At 52.3% G+C, this 15,905-nt stretch overlaps 1 protein-coding gene across 13 annotated transcripts in view; it reads right to left on the bottom strand.

Moving 5' to 3' along the window:
- The window catches only part of ttn.2 (titin, tandem duplicate 2), a 163,952-nt gene that overhangs the window by 2,067 nt on the left and 145,980 nt on the right, over nucleotides 1–15,905 (bottom strand). For all 13 annotated transcript variants that reach the window (XM_049728281.1, XM_049728286.1, XM_049728282.1 and 10 more), the window contains 19 exons: nucleotides 15,467–15,766; nucleotides 13,669–13,810; nucleotides 13,201–13,364; nucleotides 12,367–12,669; nucleotides 12,019–12,300; nucleotides 11,345–11,938; nucleotides 10,954–11,244; nucleotides 10,557–10,856; nucleotides 10,161–10,463; nucleotides 9,782–10,084; nucleotides 9,427–9,695; nucleotides 9,044–9,359; nucleotides 8,411–8,716; nucleotides 8,014–8,313; nucleotides 7,331–7,906; nucleotides 6,935–7,240; nucleotides 6,469–6,851; nucleotides 6,168–6,378; nucleotides 116–6,070 (listed from right to left, as the gene is read on the bottom strand). In XM_049728281.1, the coding sequence (XP_049584238.1) occupies nucleotides 116–6,070; nucleotides 6,168–6,378; nucleotides 6,469–6,851; nucleotides 6,935–7,240; nucleotides 7,331–7,906; nucleotides 8,014–8,313; nucleotides 8,411–8,716; nucleotides 9,044–9,359; nucleotides 9,427–9,695; nucleotides 9,782–10,084; nucleotides 10,161–10,463; nucleotides 10,557–10,856; nucleotides 10,954–11,244; nucleotides 11,345–11,938; nucleotides 12,019–12,300; nucleotides 12,367–12,669; nucleotides 13,201–13,364; nucleotides 13,669–13,810; nucleotides 15,467–15,766 (11,604 nt within the window). The remainder of the gene's footprint in view (nucleotides 1–115; nucleotides 6,071–6,167; nucleotides 6,379–6,468; nucleotides 6,852–6,934; nucleotides 7,241–7,330; nucleotides 7,907–8,013; nucleotides 8,314–8,410; nucleotides 8,717–9,043; nucleotides 9,360–9,426; nucleotides 9,696–9,781; nucleotides 10,085–10,160; nucleotides 10,464–10,556; nucleotides 10,857–10,953; nucleotides 11,245–11,344; nucleotides 11,939–12,018; nucleotides 12,301–12,366; nucleotides 12,670–13,200; nucleotides 13,365–13,668; nucleotides 13,811–15,466; nucleotides 15,767–15,905) is intronic.

Genomic DNA, 15,905 nt, shown 5'->3' with positions numbered 1-15,905 from the left:
TGCGACCGAGATCCGAGGACCGTGCACGGAGAAGCGTTCGCGGAAACACCGTTCTGAGTGATGCGCGTGAACGATCGCCCATCCCCACGTGACTCACTTGGGACCTGTTGCTCACCTTTAACTGCAAGTTGCTTTTCACGGTAAGTGTTGACCTTCATGCGAATGGACTGGTAAACCTGTCCAGTGAAGGAGAAGGAGGACTTTGAGACGCCTCCCTCCGATGTCATCTCGCAGGTGTACTCTCCCTGGTCGCTGTCGGTCAGGTCGTGTATCACGAGACAGCAGGAACCGTCGGAGTACTGCATCTTAAAGCGACTGCTCTTGGAAAGTCGTCGACCGTTGCAATACCACGACACGTCCTTGACGCTGCTCTCGCAAACGCAAGACATCTTGACGGAGTCTTCGCAGGCCACAGCCGCCAGCTGACTCACGACTTTGGGTGGCTTGGGGGTTGGAGACTCATCAGCTGGTGGTGACAGGACCCTCTTTGAGGACATGGCAGGAGGTGGAGACTTTGTTCTGGTCGGAGATTTGACTCCCTCGGGTTCAGGGGACTTCACAGCCCTCGGTGACTTGATTCCAGATGGTTCTGGGGACTTAATGCCTCTTGGTGTTTTGATGCCAGCGGGTTCTGGGGACTTGATGCCTTTAGGTGTTTTCATTTCTGCAGGTTCAGGTGATTTGATGCTCCGGGACGTTTTAGGTTCCTCAGCTTCGGGTGACTTGACTGGTGGCGGTGACTTAGGTCCTGGTTCAGGAGATTTAACACCCCCAGGAGACTTAATTCCCTGTGGTTCAGGTGATTTGATCCCAGGAACTGGTGACTTCACACTCGGTGTCTTCCCAGCAGGCGTTGGTGACTTGACACCCGGTACCGGTGACTTCACCCTGGGTATTGGTGATTTGGGCTCGGGGGACTTGACGCCGGGTTCTGGTGTCTTCACACTCGGTTCAGGGGACTTGACTCTGGGTGCTGGTGACTTCACAGTGGATTTTGAGGGCTCAGGGTGCTTCACATCTGGCTCCGGAGACTTGACACTTGGTGCTGCTGGTGGCTTCACAATAGGTTCAGGGGATTTGACGCCAGGTGCGGCTGACTTCACACTCGGTTCAGGAGACTTGATGCTAGGTGGCGGTGACTTCACCCTAGGTTCAGGAGACTTGACACTAGGTGGCGGTGACTTCACCCTAGGTTCAGGAGACTTGAGGCTAGGCGCCGGTGACTTCACACTCGGAACAGGGGAAGTCACCGACGGCGACGGTGATGTGACCGAAGGCTTCGGTGACTTCACAGTGGGTTCTGGGGACTTGATGCCCTTGACCTCTTTGGGAATGGGCCTGCGGATGGTCAAGGTGAATTGAGCCTCCTGTCGGCCCGCCGAGTTCTCTACGATGACTGTATAACTGCCCTCATCAGAGGATGTAACAGAAGAGACCTCCAGGTTGGACTTGTACTGCGAGGTGGTGACTTGAAGACGGTGGGAGGTGACAATGGTTTTCCCCTCGTGCATCCAGATGACAGAGGGCGCGGGCGCACCATCAATATCGCAGGAAAAGCGGGCTGTCTCGCCCGCGGCAAGGGTCACAGACTGTGGCTTGGTGAGGAATCTAGCCGCGACAGTCGGCGTCACTTTTTGGGCAGAAAGCTGCTCGGACGATGCAGCGTGCTTTGACTTGGTTCCGGCTGTAGTGTGTTTTTCAGAAAGGGCAAACTTGTCAGAGGAGTAGGAAGAGGCAGATGACAAGTATTCAGTAGAGGCGTACTTGATGGATGCGCCGTAGCGCTCAGCAGACGAGTACCTCTCAGAAGATGCCCCGCCGTCGTACCTTTCCCGAGTGATGTCTTCGCGTGTCTCAGATAGCTGAGTCTTGCTTTCTTCCACTGCAAAGTGGCTCTCCGATTCATAGCCAGTTTTGAAGCGGGACGAGCTGTAGTGATCAAGTCGAGTCATTTCGGGGACGATAGATTTAGGAACTTCCTCATCCTTGCGGCGAGAAGAGAAAGTGGTGTAGGCACCTCCTGCCACATCCAGGGTGGCGTAGTCCGAGGCTTCCCCTCTGGCGTTGGAACAGAAGCAGCGGTATGTACCGCTGTCCTCCTCCTGGCAATCCAGGATGGTGATGGTCAGAACTCCGCTCATGTTGCTGAAGATGTATTTGCTGCTGGTTTCGCAGATTTCGTTTCCGTTGTGGAACCACTTGACCTCGGCCTCCGGCTTGGCTTGGACGTTCAGAGTGAATTTGGTGTCCTGGCCTAGTGGCACGCGGTGAGAGCGCATCCTGACGGTCACACGGGGCCCGTGGTCCAGGCTGAAAGGCGACTGACTCACCACCTGGTACGTCCTCTCAGACTTCAGAGCTGCCTTTCTCGCCTCGTAGCGGGACATGATGTCAAAGCGGGCAGAGCGCTCAAAGCGAGAGGTGGAACGGGAGGACCTCTCGACAGACCTAACGGGGCTCGGAGACCGAGGACGAGTTCTCTCTGGCGTTGGCGATCTCCTCTCTACAAGCTCGGTCTCCGCCTCCGCCGCAAGTCTCACGCGAGCCGGTCGGATCAACTCGGAGACCGGGCGCATCAGCTCAATGTAGGTGGGGGACAGTGAGCGCCTCCTTCTCATGTACTGAGAAACAGTACGCTTTTTCTTCGTCTCCGCAATCTCCAAAGCGTCCCGTCGTATCTCTCGAGACCTCTCTTCGCGCTGCACCGCACGTCGTTCAATGCGAACCGGACTGACCGCAGGGGAGGCAGAAAAGCCAAGCTCCAGTTCATCCTCCAGCATCATCTTCTCCTCCTCTGTCCTCCTGGAGGACAGATAGTCATCTGCAGCGCTGATCAGTAGCTCCTCGTCACTCAAGTCGCCCAAAGATCGTCTCCTGGATCTGAACGAAACGGCGGACTCGGGCGACGGTGAGCGGCGGGCAGGTCTGACAATTTCCAGGTCGTCTAAAGTCATTTTTGGAATTCGCCATCTTGGCCTGTACTGGTCGGTGATCCTGGGGAGCGGCACGACGTAGAACTGCTCCCACCTGGACAGGCGGATTCGCCTTTGTCGCTTTTGCACAAACCTTTCACTTCTCTCTGAAACCAGATACTGCTCTCTCAATTTGCGATACCACTTCATGTCAGAGAGTGCGACAAATCGCTTAATGACTTGGTCCTCACGCAGAGCTCGGCGGTCATGAACGACAGGTTCGGGAATCTCATAGGGCATGAAAATCCTTCTCTCGTCTTCTAGTTTCCTGGTCTCCGACTTGACCACAGTGATGTCGAACTCGCCCTCGACGTTCTTGGTGCTGACGGCGGGCTTGTACATCTCGGCGGCAAATCTCAGCGCCTCTTGTGCCGTCGGATTCAGCGGCACAATCTCCTCTGTGGCAACAATCTTCTGAGCCATTTTGTTGGTCTTTTCAATCTGCTTCTGGACGCATCTGTATTTCTCCTCCTCACTCTTGTACTCTCTTCTGGTGTACGTGAGGCGGTCCACGCTCAGGGTCGCCTGGCAACTCACAGAGCCGGCACAGTTGGTGGCGGTCACTCGGTAGATACCGGAGTCCTCAATCAGTGTCTCCCTGATGCACAGAACATGGTGGTCAGCGTCCTCTTGGATGACAATTAGCTTTGGACCCAGCTGGAGAGAATGGCCATCCTTCTCCCATTTCAGGGAAGGAGTCGGGATTCCAGACACTCTGATATCAAAGCGGACGCTCTCCCCTTCTGTGCATTCGACATTGGCCAGCAGGCGCTTGAACGTGGGCCTCATACTTTCCTCTGTCACGGGATGTGGTGTCACGGTGAGACGGGCCTTGCAGCTGTCTTCTCCAAACTTGTTGTGGGCCATGACCGTGTACTCGGCGTCGTCGCTCGTGTCCAGATTGTGGATAATCAGCTGGTACAGGCCCTTGTCGCTCAGGAAAGTGTACTTGGGGTCACCGTCGGCGGGTGAGATTCTTTCGCCATTCTTCAACCACGTGACATGAGGATCGGGGTGCACAGTAATGGTGACGCCAAAGCGCACGTCTTCGCCAATGTAAGCGCTGCGGTTGTACAGTGGCAGTGTGAACTCCGGTGGCCTGTAGAGGATTCTGGTCTTGTCAATCCTCCTTCTTAGTTTCTTGATGGAGCGACTCACATAGTGCTCCCTGATGCTTCTGACTGTCTCGACAAAGAGCTCACCATACGCACTATCCTCGCCGTCATCAGTCAACACCTTGCACCTGTAGACGCCGTCGTCACTCTCTTCAATGTCCTTCACATATATGCTGGCAAAACCGCTGTGGTAGCTGATCTCGTACTTGGAGCTTGAGTGCAACTGGCGGCTGCCAAAGTACCACGTCACCTGTGTACTTTGGTCAAAGCTGGCAATGCTGCAAGTGAACCTAACGTGGCCACCTTCCTCGGCAGAGGCGTGCATGACGGGGCCGGCACGGAGACCGTGATATTCGCTGGCGATCTTCACTTTGCCTACAGACAATCCTCTCAGGTTCTTGAAGGCGCCGCCATAGGCGACGCGAGCTGCCGAGACAATGGTGTCGGTCCTCTTTACCACCGAGTGGTAATACCTCCTGTGTCTCAAAGTCCGGATGACCTTCCTGCTGACGTGCTCCATCTTCATCTTCAGCCACGGGTGCTCCAATGCCTCATGAGCAGTCATACGGAGCCTCCTGTCCTTGACGAGAAGTCTGTCCACAAAATCCATAGCCTCTACACTGATGTCCCTAAATGCGTCAGCGTCAAAGACATATTCACAGGCGCAGATGTTCTCAACCGTTTGCGTGACGGATTCCGCAGCAAACGGATTGACACCACTCAGCAGCACGTAGGCAAGCACACCGACGGACCACATGTCAGTGGCTGTGGTGACCAAATCGTGACGGTGGACCTCAGGGGCGCAGTACTCTGGGGCTGAGAAGAACATTCGAATGTTTTCACCCGGTGCCAGCGAACGAGCCTGACCCATATCGATGATCTTGACAACCTTGCTTTTCCTTGTGGCGTAGACAATGTTGTCTGGGCGGATATCAAAGTGGCCAAAGTTGTTGCTGTGCAAAAACTGGAGAGCCGAGCAGACCTGTCGGAGATAGAGGACAATCTCCTGCTCGGTGAGCTCAAAGTTGCTTGTTCCGAGGCGCTCGAAGATGTCAACTCCAGAAATAAATTCAAAGATGAGGACAATCTCCTCCATACTTTCAAAATACTCGTGCAGGTAGATTACGTTCTTATGCCTTGCTATGTTCAAGGCCTCAATTTCCCTAAGAACCAGCTCACGGTCAGTTCCTTTGACCTTGATGAACTTGGCCATGAAGGTCTTCTTGGTTGCAGTCTCCACACAACGGTGGACCACTCCAAATTGACAACGAGCCAACTCCTCCGAAATGGTGTACTTGGAGTGGAGCTCCTTGATCTTGAATGAGTGAGCCTCTTCTTTGCTCATCTCTCTGCTTTCGTCCACTTCCTCATCATAGTTCCTGATCACAGACTTGTCCTCCTTTGTGGTGATGGGCTCCGTCGGTGCAGAGGGAGGACTCAAGCCAAACTGGTTCTCTGCAATAACGCGGAACTGATATTTGGCCTTGCCAAAGATGTTGAGGATGGTGGTGCTGCAGTCAGCAGTCTGTCCGGCGCGAATCCACCTGTCCGCAGAGGTGGGACACTTCTCCACAATGTAACTGATGATGTCACTCCCGCCATCGCTGGCAGGGGGCTCCCAGGCCAGCGTAATGGAGTCTCGGGAGATGTCGCTGACCACCAGTCCTTTGGGCGCTTCGGGAATATCTGCTATGCTCACCTCAATGGTCTGTTTGTCCATTCCGAACCTGTTTTTGGCAGTGATGCTATAGTAGCCCGTGTCCTTCTGCTGCACTCCCTTCTGGAAGACCAGCGATGTAAAGGAGCGAGTGGCGATGATCTGGTGATAGGGAGAGTTGGAGAGGATCTCCTGGCCCTTCTGCCAGGTAATTGCCGGTTCGGGCTTTCCCGAGATGGGGATCTTGATGGTGATGTGCTCACCCCGAACAGCGTGGACTGCTCCCATTCCTTGGAGCTCCTTTGGCAGGTGAATCTTGGCAGGAACTGCAATTAGCACAGACACGCACAGCACGGCTCAATCTCAAAGCGATCACCATTGAAAGGATCGTTCCGGCTAGTTCTCGGCAACTCCTAGGTCTACCTTCCACATCCAAGTTTGCTGTGGTGGAGATGGAGCCTGCAGAGTTGGTCGCTCTGACTTGATAGACTGTGGCGTCACTCTCGTCAGCGGCAGTGATGACCAGTTGGTAGTAACCGCCCTTGAACTCAAGGGCTTTGATTTTGGCTCCGTCAGCCTGGATTTCCTTTCCACTTCGGTACCACTTGACCACAGGCTTGGGATGTCCCAGCACCTGCACACAGGTGGCAAAAGAATATGAACTTAATATGATAACTGCAAGACGTACAAGGTATGCATTGTCAAAAGATATCGAGGTAAGCACCTTGGTAACAAAGGTGGCATTGGCATGGTATTTGACAGTCATGTCTCGGATCTCCTCCCTGAAGCCGGGAGCACGCAGAGACTGGTCGGACTTGGGCACAATGGGCTCTGAGACTTCGCTCCAGTCACTCTCGCCACCCATATTCTCGCACTTGACACGGAACTCATACTCAAAGCCCTCAATTAGGCCTGTGACCTCGAAGGTGGTCTCCACAATCTTCTTCGTGGTGACTGACATCCACTTGTTCTGCTTCTTCTCACGCTTTTCCAGATAGTAGGCGGACACTTTAGCGCCACCGTCACTGCTTGGTGGCTTCCAGCCGACAACGCACGAGTCCTCGGAGGCGCTGACGATGAAGGGTTGCTGTGGTATGCCAGGTTTTTCTGAGGACCACAGAAAGCACCATGATGTGATCAAAGCGGAATCAAAGACAGATCACTTTCTTCTTTGTAGCTACGCGACTCACCGAATGGACTCTTGATGATGACCACAGAGGGAATCTCCAGAGGCTCGCTGACACCGTACTGGTTCTGAGCAGAAACTCGGAAGTAGTATCCGGCACTCTCCACAAGGTTGGGTACGCGGCACGTGGTTCCAGAGACAGAAGAGGACACGAGGTTCCACACTTCTCCCTCCTTGGCCATGCGTTTCTCCACAATGTAGTTGGTGATCATGGCGCCGCCGTCATCTTTGGGAGCCTTCCACCCGATAATGACGGCGCTCTTCAGCAGAGCTTCGACCACCACCGGGCCGTCCGGGATGGACGGCTTATCTGGGTACGTCGCAACGGGCACTTTTAGACTCTCAGCAATGGCGACGAGATGACACACATCATACCTTCAAGTCATACATAGCTCTTTACCTTGGATTTCAACCCGCAATACTGTATCAACGGTGCCAAACTTGTTGCTAAGCTGCACTTTGTAACGGCCGGCGTTGGTCTTCCTTTGGACGTTCCTCACCACCAGGTGGGTGTAGCTCTCCGTGTTCTCGATGATCACTTTCTCGGACGAGTTCAGAGGCTTCTTGTCATAGAACCACATGATCTGGGGAATGGGGCGGCCGATGTAGACCACGTGGAGGCGGAGACTGGTGCCAGCCCCGGCATAATATTTCTCCTTCAGAGGGAAACCGGGGTGCAGCTGAGGTGCAGCCTGTAGCAGCAGTTTGCCGCTGGTCTCCATCTCCCCGGCTTCATTGATGGCCCTGCAGGTGTACAGGCCCTCGTCTTCCTGCTCGTCTGTCATGATGCTAAGGGAGTGGTTGCGGCCATCTGAGCTCATCTTGTACTTGCGACTCTGAATCAGCTCTTTGCCATAGCGGTACCACTTGATCTCTGGCAGAGGTCGGCCGATAATGCCGCAGGACAGCGTGCCAGACTCTCCGAGTTTGGTTGTGACATCCGTGATGTCTTCCTTCAAAGCCGGAGCCTCGCCGACTGCAGAACATCAGTCAGAGTCAATTTCAAGGAGTACATTTGACAATGTAACCAGAACCACTTTGGGCATTTCGAGCAGTGAGATGAATTCCATAACCGTCACTCACCGCTCAACTTGGTTTTGATGCCCATGGGCGTGCGCCTAGGCCTGCTGAGTCCGGCTTCGTTCTCGGCCAAGATTCTGAACTCGTACTCCGTGGCTTCCATCAGGCCTCCCATGGTAAACTGGCGGTCCTTGGAACGCTCTTTGTTGCACTTCTTCCAGGCGCTTTCGCCGGATTGCCTGTACTCAATCCAGTACCCCAAGATCTCCTTCCCCCCATCAAAGTCGGGCCGTAACCAATGGATGGTAATGCAGTCTTTGGTTACAGAGATGACGTCGATCTCTCCCGGTTGGCTTGGTTTGTCTGTCGAGAAGATATCAATGAGTGTGTCGATTGGCAACAACAACAACACAGGTTGAATTGATTAGCTCCCGAGCACCATCGTGGGGCATTTACACACCGAATGGATCTTTGCAGACTACCGACTCAGACGCAGGGCCCGGCTCACTCTGCCCGACGTCATTCTGTGCCACGATTCGGAACATGTACTCCGCATCGGGGATGAGGCCGGTGATGTTGTACATGGTGGTTGTGATGTGAGTCTTGTTGTGGCGGACCCATTTCTCTGTGGAAACCTCCCTCCTCTCAACAAAGTATCCTGTGACACGTGAGCCACCGTCGTCCCGGGGCCGGGCCCATGATAGGGAGACTGAGGACTTGGCTACGTCCATGATCTCTGGAGGATTGCTGGGGGGTTCCGGCGGGCCTTTAGATAAATAAGAGTGAGACGAAAGCTGATAAGAGAGTTTGGACAGCCATACATACATACATACATACATACATACATACATACATACATACATACATACATGCTTTCAATAAAGAAAACCACCACTGAGGGTGAGGGTGGACGGCCCCCGTTTGCCACACAACCAATAACGAGTTGAAACGGGGAGCGATGAGGTCAATATTTCCCATATTTCACAAGACAAAAAGAAAAGAAATATCAACCACGAGAGCGTTTTAAAGTTGGAAAACTCCTAAATTGGGGCACCTTCAAGTCACATCACCACTTGATATTCTCGGTACTCACAGAGTGGTGTCTTTGCTGTGACAGGCTCTTCGGACTTCAGAGAGCGGCTGACACCAAACTGGTTCTCAGCAGAGACCCTGAAGTGGTACTGCATATTCTCTTTCAGGCCTTTGACCACCAGGGAGTTCTCTGTGACCCGAGCGTCCACCGTATACCAAGCAGCCTTGGGGACTTCGCGTCTCTCCACGATATATCCGAGGAGGTCAGAGCCTCCGTCGTCAGACGGGGGCCGCCAGCTGACTCGGACTGATCTGGCCTGAATGTCGTCGAACTCCAGAGGGCCCTCCGGGACATCGGGACGCCCGATGACCTTCACCTGCAGATATAAGATATAAGATTAAAAAGAACTGACGATGGTTGCAGTTCACAGGACTTGACCTTACCTTGATGTACACGGCTTTCCTGCCACATTTGTTCTCCAACAGCAGGTCATAAGTACCCGTGTCATCTTTGTGAGCCTCTTTGATGACAAGCTCCGTTATGTCATCATTGACAGCGATCATGGCCCGGTGGGAGATGTCGCGTCCATCCTTGGTCCACTTGCACGTAGGGATAGGTTTACCGGTGAAGGGCACCGACAGGCAGATGACTCCTCCTTGCCGCACCACGTAGCCCTCCTCATATCTACTGTCCAGCTTGTATTCCGGATAATCTAAGGAAGACACAGAGATTTGTCTGGGATCGAATGCGGAAAATGATGTACGACACTGTACAAATGATCGCATGAATTGATCTTACTGAGCATCTCCTGGACTTTGACAACCCCAGGAATCTCTGCGGGTTCTCCAGTGCCACCAGCATTGCAGGCGATGACTCTGAACTTGTATTCTGCACCTTGCGGCATGTGTGTGAGGGTATACTCGCACATTTTGGTGGGTGTGGTGTTGCACAGGGTCCACTCCACCTGGTCCACCTTTTGCATCTCAACAAAGTAACCGGTGACCACAGAGCCACCCTCCTCTACAGGAGGCAACCAGGCCAGAGACACGGAGGTTCTGGTGGTATCTGTGACTTTGGGATGAACTGGAGGACCTGGTGGCGCTATTTCACAACAATACATATAGGGTCGGTCAGATGGACTTCTTCACAAGTACAAGTGTGTAGGTTTATCATGTACCTATGGGGTCCATGGCAACAGTGATGGCAGAGGTCTCGCTGGGTTTGCCCGTTCCTCTGGAGTTAATGGCTGTGATGCGGTACTCGTACTCCAGGCCTTCGATCAGACCGGAAGAGCGGTACCTGGTCATGGTCACTGGGTTTTTGTTGATCCTCAGCCATCGGTCAGAACGAGGCTCCTTGCGCTCAATGATATAACCGGTGATGGTGGAGCCACCGTTGTCCTCCGGCGGATGCCAAGTGAGGGTCATGCCCTCGTGAGTGACGTCGAGTACCTCCGGTCTGCTCGGAGGTCCAGGGATGGCTGCGCAAGTCAACCACAGACGAATTAGGAGGGGGGAAAATCGTAGGCAAATCAAACGTTGCTGCTGAAGGCGTTGTCAGTTTGCGCACTCACTTTTGGCACTCTTAGATTCCACCACTTGCGACTGGAGGAAGCCACCAACACCAAAGCGGTTCATGGCGGCAACACGGAACACGTACTCTATTCCCTCAGAAAGACGGGTAAACTTGAAGCACGGTCGGGTCACCGATTCTGAGACTGTGATCCAGCCGGGGCGGTGAGCATCACGCTGTTCCACCACATATCCGCTGATGTTAGCGCCGCCATCCTTCTCTGGAGGTTGCCAGCTGACTGTCACTGATTGGCCATCGACCTCGACGATCTTCATGGGGCCGACCGGTATGCCGGGTTTGTCTGAAATAGCACATGAAGAGAGGGGTCCAGGTCCTCACACTGCAAGCAAATACTCGAAAATCACTTTGGGGTCGATTCGGAGCTTCTGCCAGCCTACCTAGAATGACCACTTTAATAACTTCAGTTGCCACACCCATGGCGTTTTTGACCTCAAGCATGTAGTCTCCTGAGTCGTCGATGGTGGTCTCACGGATGACCAGATGGCTGTATTTGCCATTGCTTTCTGTTTTGATGCGCTCCAGGCTGTCTTTTAGCTGGACACCGCCAAAGAACCAGGAGCAGACAGGCTGCGGTTTGGCCGTAATTGGCAAGTTGAGATCGATGGGTTTACCACTGGGGACGTAGACAATTCTCTGAGGAATGCTGGTCATGTCGATCTTTGGCGTGACTGGAGGCAAACACAGAGGTGGGTGGATGCGTCACGTGAAACGATAACGGTGGGGGACCATTCTACAGCTGTGAACGTTTGCGTCTCTTGGCCGACATACCTTTGAGTTCCTGTACGGTGACGGGGTTGACGACGTCCACGGCCTCACCGCTTCCTCTGCTGTTGCAAGCTCGGACTCTGAAAAAGTACTGGTCGTTCTCGGTGAGAGACTCGACAGTGTACTGGGAGATGGAGGCCTTGACGGTGACCACTGTGGTCCACCTGTCTGTTGAGACCCTGCAGGCTTCAATAATGTAGCCCGTCAGCCTGCTGCCGCCTTCATGCATGGGTTTGTCCCATCGTAGAGTGACCGAAGACTTTGTGACGTCAATGACCTGGAGGCTCTGAGGCACCGATGGCACTTCGCACACCAGCACAGCCTCAGCTGTCTCGCAGGGCTCACCGACGCCATAGATGTTCTCTGGTAGTACTCTAAAGAAGTAGTGCGCACCCTCCTCCAGGCCAGTGATCCTGAACAGGGTCTTTCGACACTCTGTGGTGACAGTCTTGTAAGACTTCATGGTGGCTTCTCGTTTCTCGATGATATAGTTGCTGACGTGAGCGCCGCCGTCAATAGTTGGGACGTCCCAGGTGATGACAACTGACTCCTTGGTATAGTCCTTCACTCTCACAGAAGCTGGAGGACCAGGAGTGTCTGCAGGGGATGAATAGAAAGAGTTCAATTCGACCCCAGTTTCGAAGCTGTATTCCGAGAATCTTTGGGTGTTCACCTACCATAGACTTTGACCAGGATGGTTGCAGACTTCTTGCCTGACGGGTTCTCTGCCTCCACTACGTATTTCCCAGAGTCGTAGCGGTCAACCTTCTCCACAATCAGCATAGTGTAGCTGTCAGTGGTCTCCAGGAAGCCGCGGCTCTGCAGCTCCACGCCCGTCTTCCTCCAGGACACAACCGGTGTTGGGCGTCCGCCAACAGTCACAAAAAGTCGCAAAGTTCCTCCAGCACGAAGACAAACAGTCTTCTTCAGGTCCTCGTCCAATTCCAGGTCAGGCATTTCTGCGAGTAGGCGGTGTCATCAGAGCCAGATTGGATCATGAACAATGTCCTCTGCGCAAGACTTACCAATTCTCTCCAGGGGCTCGATTTCAGCGCTGGGTTCGCTGAACTCGCCGGTGCCGTTGCTGTTGACAGCTGCCACCCTGAATCTGTATTTCTTATTGGCGACAAGACCGCCGGCCAGATACTCGTTGGTCTTGAGAGCCTTGGCTGTGGCGCGATACCACTGCTCGGAGCCCTCCTCTAGGATTTCCAACACATAGCCGGTGACATCCGAGCCACCGTCGTACATGGGTCTGGTCCAAGTCATGCTGATGCTGTGCTTTGTTGTGTCTGTGATGCGAGGCATTGATGGGGGAGCTGGGGTGTCTACAAGGGGACGCAAGCAAAATTTAGGATGCTGTTCAAAATGCACCTCGGAGGTGATCAGGGGTGTCTTGCTCAGGGACACTTTGACCTCTGGGTCGGGAGATGACCACCACGCTCACTCGGCTTTTCTGCCAGTCCTCGGGTTTACTCTCACATTTGTTCGTTGTATTGAAAACTCGACATTGAATGCTCATTTGTCTAGACTCGATATACTGTACGTGTTCTCTTAGTGGCAGTCAAGGTTGTACTGCAAAGTGCTATAGAAATTAGATAGCAGGACTGACTGACTGACTGACTGACTGACTGACTGACTGACTGACTGACTGACTGACTGACTGACTGACTGACTGACATACGCTCTATATACAAAAATAATACATCCTCGCTGAGTATACTTCAAAAATAAAACATGTTTCTATAAATGAATCAAAGCTGAAGCCTGTCCAATTGAGCCTTGCACCCTTCAATCTGTCTGATGTGTGACTTGGAAAACACAGTTTGGTATAGATCCACAAACAAAGAGAGTCTCACAGCTGGGATCTTTGAGGAGGATGTATGGCGAGGCGTCGCTGGGCTGGCTGTCTCCCGCCGCGTTGACGGCCGTCACACGGAATTGGTATTCGCTTCCTTCCAGCAGGCCCGTGATCTTGAGGCGCGTGTCGTAGATGGTGTAAGTCTTGTTGACCCGCGTCCACCTGGTTTGCAAAACGGGGAACCAGCATGTGTGAGGAGCACGACGAGAACATAGACGACGGGCAGAGGCAAAATACAAAAAACAGGAGTTAAAAAAGAAAGAGCAATGAATGTGAGCTAATTTGACAATAGACTTGGAAACTTGGACGTGGCAAAGTCAACTCAAGAGTAAGTACCATGGAAACCCGTGGCAAAACGTCATACTATCGAAAGCCCTCCGATGATGTTTTTCTTTTGAAACCGTACGGAATCATGAGCGGAATCATGAGCAGCATCCTTCCAGGTTGAAGTGTGTGTTGCTCAAACCTGGTGCTATTCTTCTCCCTCTTGTCCACGAGGTAAGTTTTGATCTCGCTGCCTCCGTCACTCTCTGGCTTCATCCACTCGATAATGACGTGTTCCTTGCCCACGGCCGTGGCCTCTGGTGTGCCCGGTGGCGATGGCAAAGCTGGAGTAGAGACAAAATAGACACAAAAATGAACTCCAACTTGTACGACTCCACTTGCCCTGTGTCATTTGTTTATTTAGTGACCCATTTACTGACTGACTGACTGACTGACTGACTGACTGACTGACTGACTGACTGACTGACTGACGTCCATTGGAACTTTCTTGAAAATAAACTTGAAATTTCCTTATGACGTACCTACTGTTTGTGTCTTGGCCTAAGCCTGAAGGGACTACACCTATTGTATTGGCCCGATTATAAGACGGTGTTTTTTTTTGCATTGAAACAAGACTAAAAAAGCGGGGGTCGTCTTGCATTCGGGGTCGAGACATTACACCCATTCACAATACTAGATGGCGCCAGATATTTTTAAAGCGAATGCTGACCTTAGCTCCCAGGCCAAAGTGAACCCCTGTCACAAAGAAGAAAAAGAAAAATAGCCTTTCGAAAGGTTCCTATGTTGATTTTAAAATGTTGGTTACCTCAGCTTATCGTGATTGTTGGCGCTTGTGCGCAGCGGTAAATTAAAGGTCGCTGGTATCCACTGAGTATGTTGCTGTGATCGTGTGCGTCGTTGACACAAAGTGAGTTTGTACGTTTCATTGTTACTACTGTCGACTGTTGTGCCGGCCGTTTGTCCGACGGCTGTTTGTTTCGTGTGAGTGCGCGTGCGCGCCGTTCGGTCGGCAGCTTCGGCGCGCTCCTTTGGCTTTTCCTCGCGTCGTACGAGTAGTCGTTGCGCAGCTCCGCGGCGGCTAACGGTTGCCAGCAAATGTATTTTGTGTTCTCCATGACTTATGTTTGGTGTGTTGCCGAGAGTATTTCATTCATGGTTATTTAGTATAGCGGAACCGTTACGCGCAGTCAGTTATGTAATGTGTGCCGTCCGTGTACTCGTTTGTGTTGTGTGACGTCACAAGTGCTGTATTTCTGTCTGTTGCCCCCACAAACCACACACACGCTTCACACAAGAATCACATTCACTCACCCTGTGAGCCACAGTGCCTGTTACTTCTTTGCCAATAATTCAGTCAATAAAGCCATCATAACTGAACCACGTCTTTCCTCCTGTGTTCTGACCGACACCGGGGGCGAAAAGAGCATAAGCATCCGAGCCAACCCTAACCCTCCCTCCCCTACCCTATCCTCGGGCTCCCCAACAATAGCGGGAGCAGTTGGCATTATTCGATTGCAATGTTTTTCCTTATTCTGATTTGTTGCAAGTTACAGTTCGACTTCACTTTGATGGTTAATGCAGTTATTGCAATTTCGTTGTGTTACCACAGTAGATTGGTTTATTTACATTTCAAAAACCAGAAGCCATTCATTTACAAATGTGATTGCACTTTAGTTGACATATTTAAATGTTCAGATGTTAAGATGTAATAGACAGTTTGTGAATGAGGCAAAAGAACACGCTTTTTCTCTCAAATATATTGTTATTATCATTTGTTTCAGACATGCTGTCATGATTTTCTGTCTAAAAATGAAATTTGGTGTTCAAAAAGTCTGTGTTCAAACTAGAGTCTTGAAAAAGAGAGGGTGGTCTTACAATCAGTGTTGTCTTATATCCGGGTCAATACGCTATTTCTGCTGCATGCACCTTAACTGCGTGCATGTGTGTGCTGAATAGAAAGTGGCTTTGCATACACTTACTGTAAGCATTCCTGGCTATGACCGGCTCCGATTCCAGTGGAACGCCAGGTCCATACTTGTTGACTCCCCGCACTCGGAAGACGTACTCGTTGCCCTTAATCAGCCGGGTGCTGACACAGGACAAGCTCTTGCACTCGGTCTCCATGATGACCCAGTTGAGACGACTGGTCTCACGGCGCTCTACGACGTAATGGCTGACAATGTCACCGCCGTCTTCCAGGGGGATCTTCCAGGACACGGTGCACTTCTCCTCCGTCACTCTGCTGATCACGATTTTATCAGCTGGGGGCCCAGGAGTGTCTGTGAGACACCAAAAGGTTGTCAGTTCAGAGTGTCTAAATCACCTTTCGATGACTGTGCAAGCACTCCGCGCAGATTTGTAAGTGGTGCCTTTCTATTTTGATGGCTTGTTTCGGAATACACAAGTCCAAATGTGTGG

The sequence above is a fragment of the Syngnathus scovelli genome, chromosome 8, assembly GCF_024217435.2.
Source record: "Syngnathus scovelli strain Florida chromosome 8, RoL_Ssco_1.2, whole genome shotgun sequence".
NCBI classification, from domain to species: Eukaryota; Metazoa; Chordata; class Actinopteri; order Syngnathiformes; family Syngnathidae; genus Syngnathus; species Syngnathus scovelli.
This window is presented reverse-complemented; position numbering and strand designations above follow the sequence as displayed.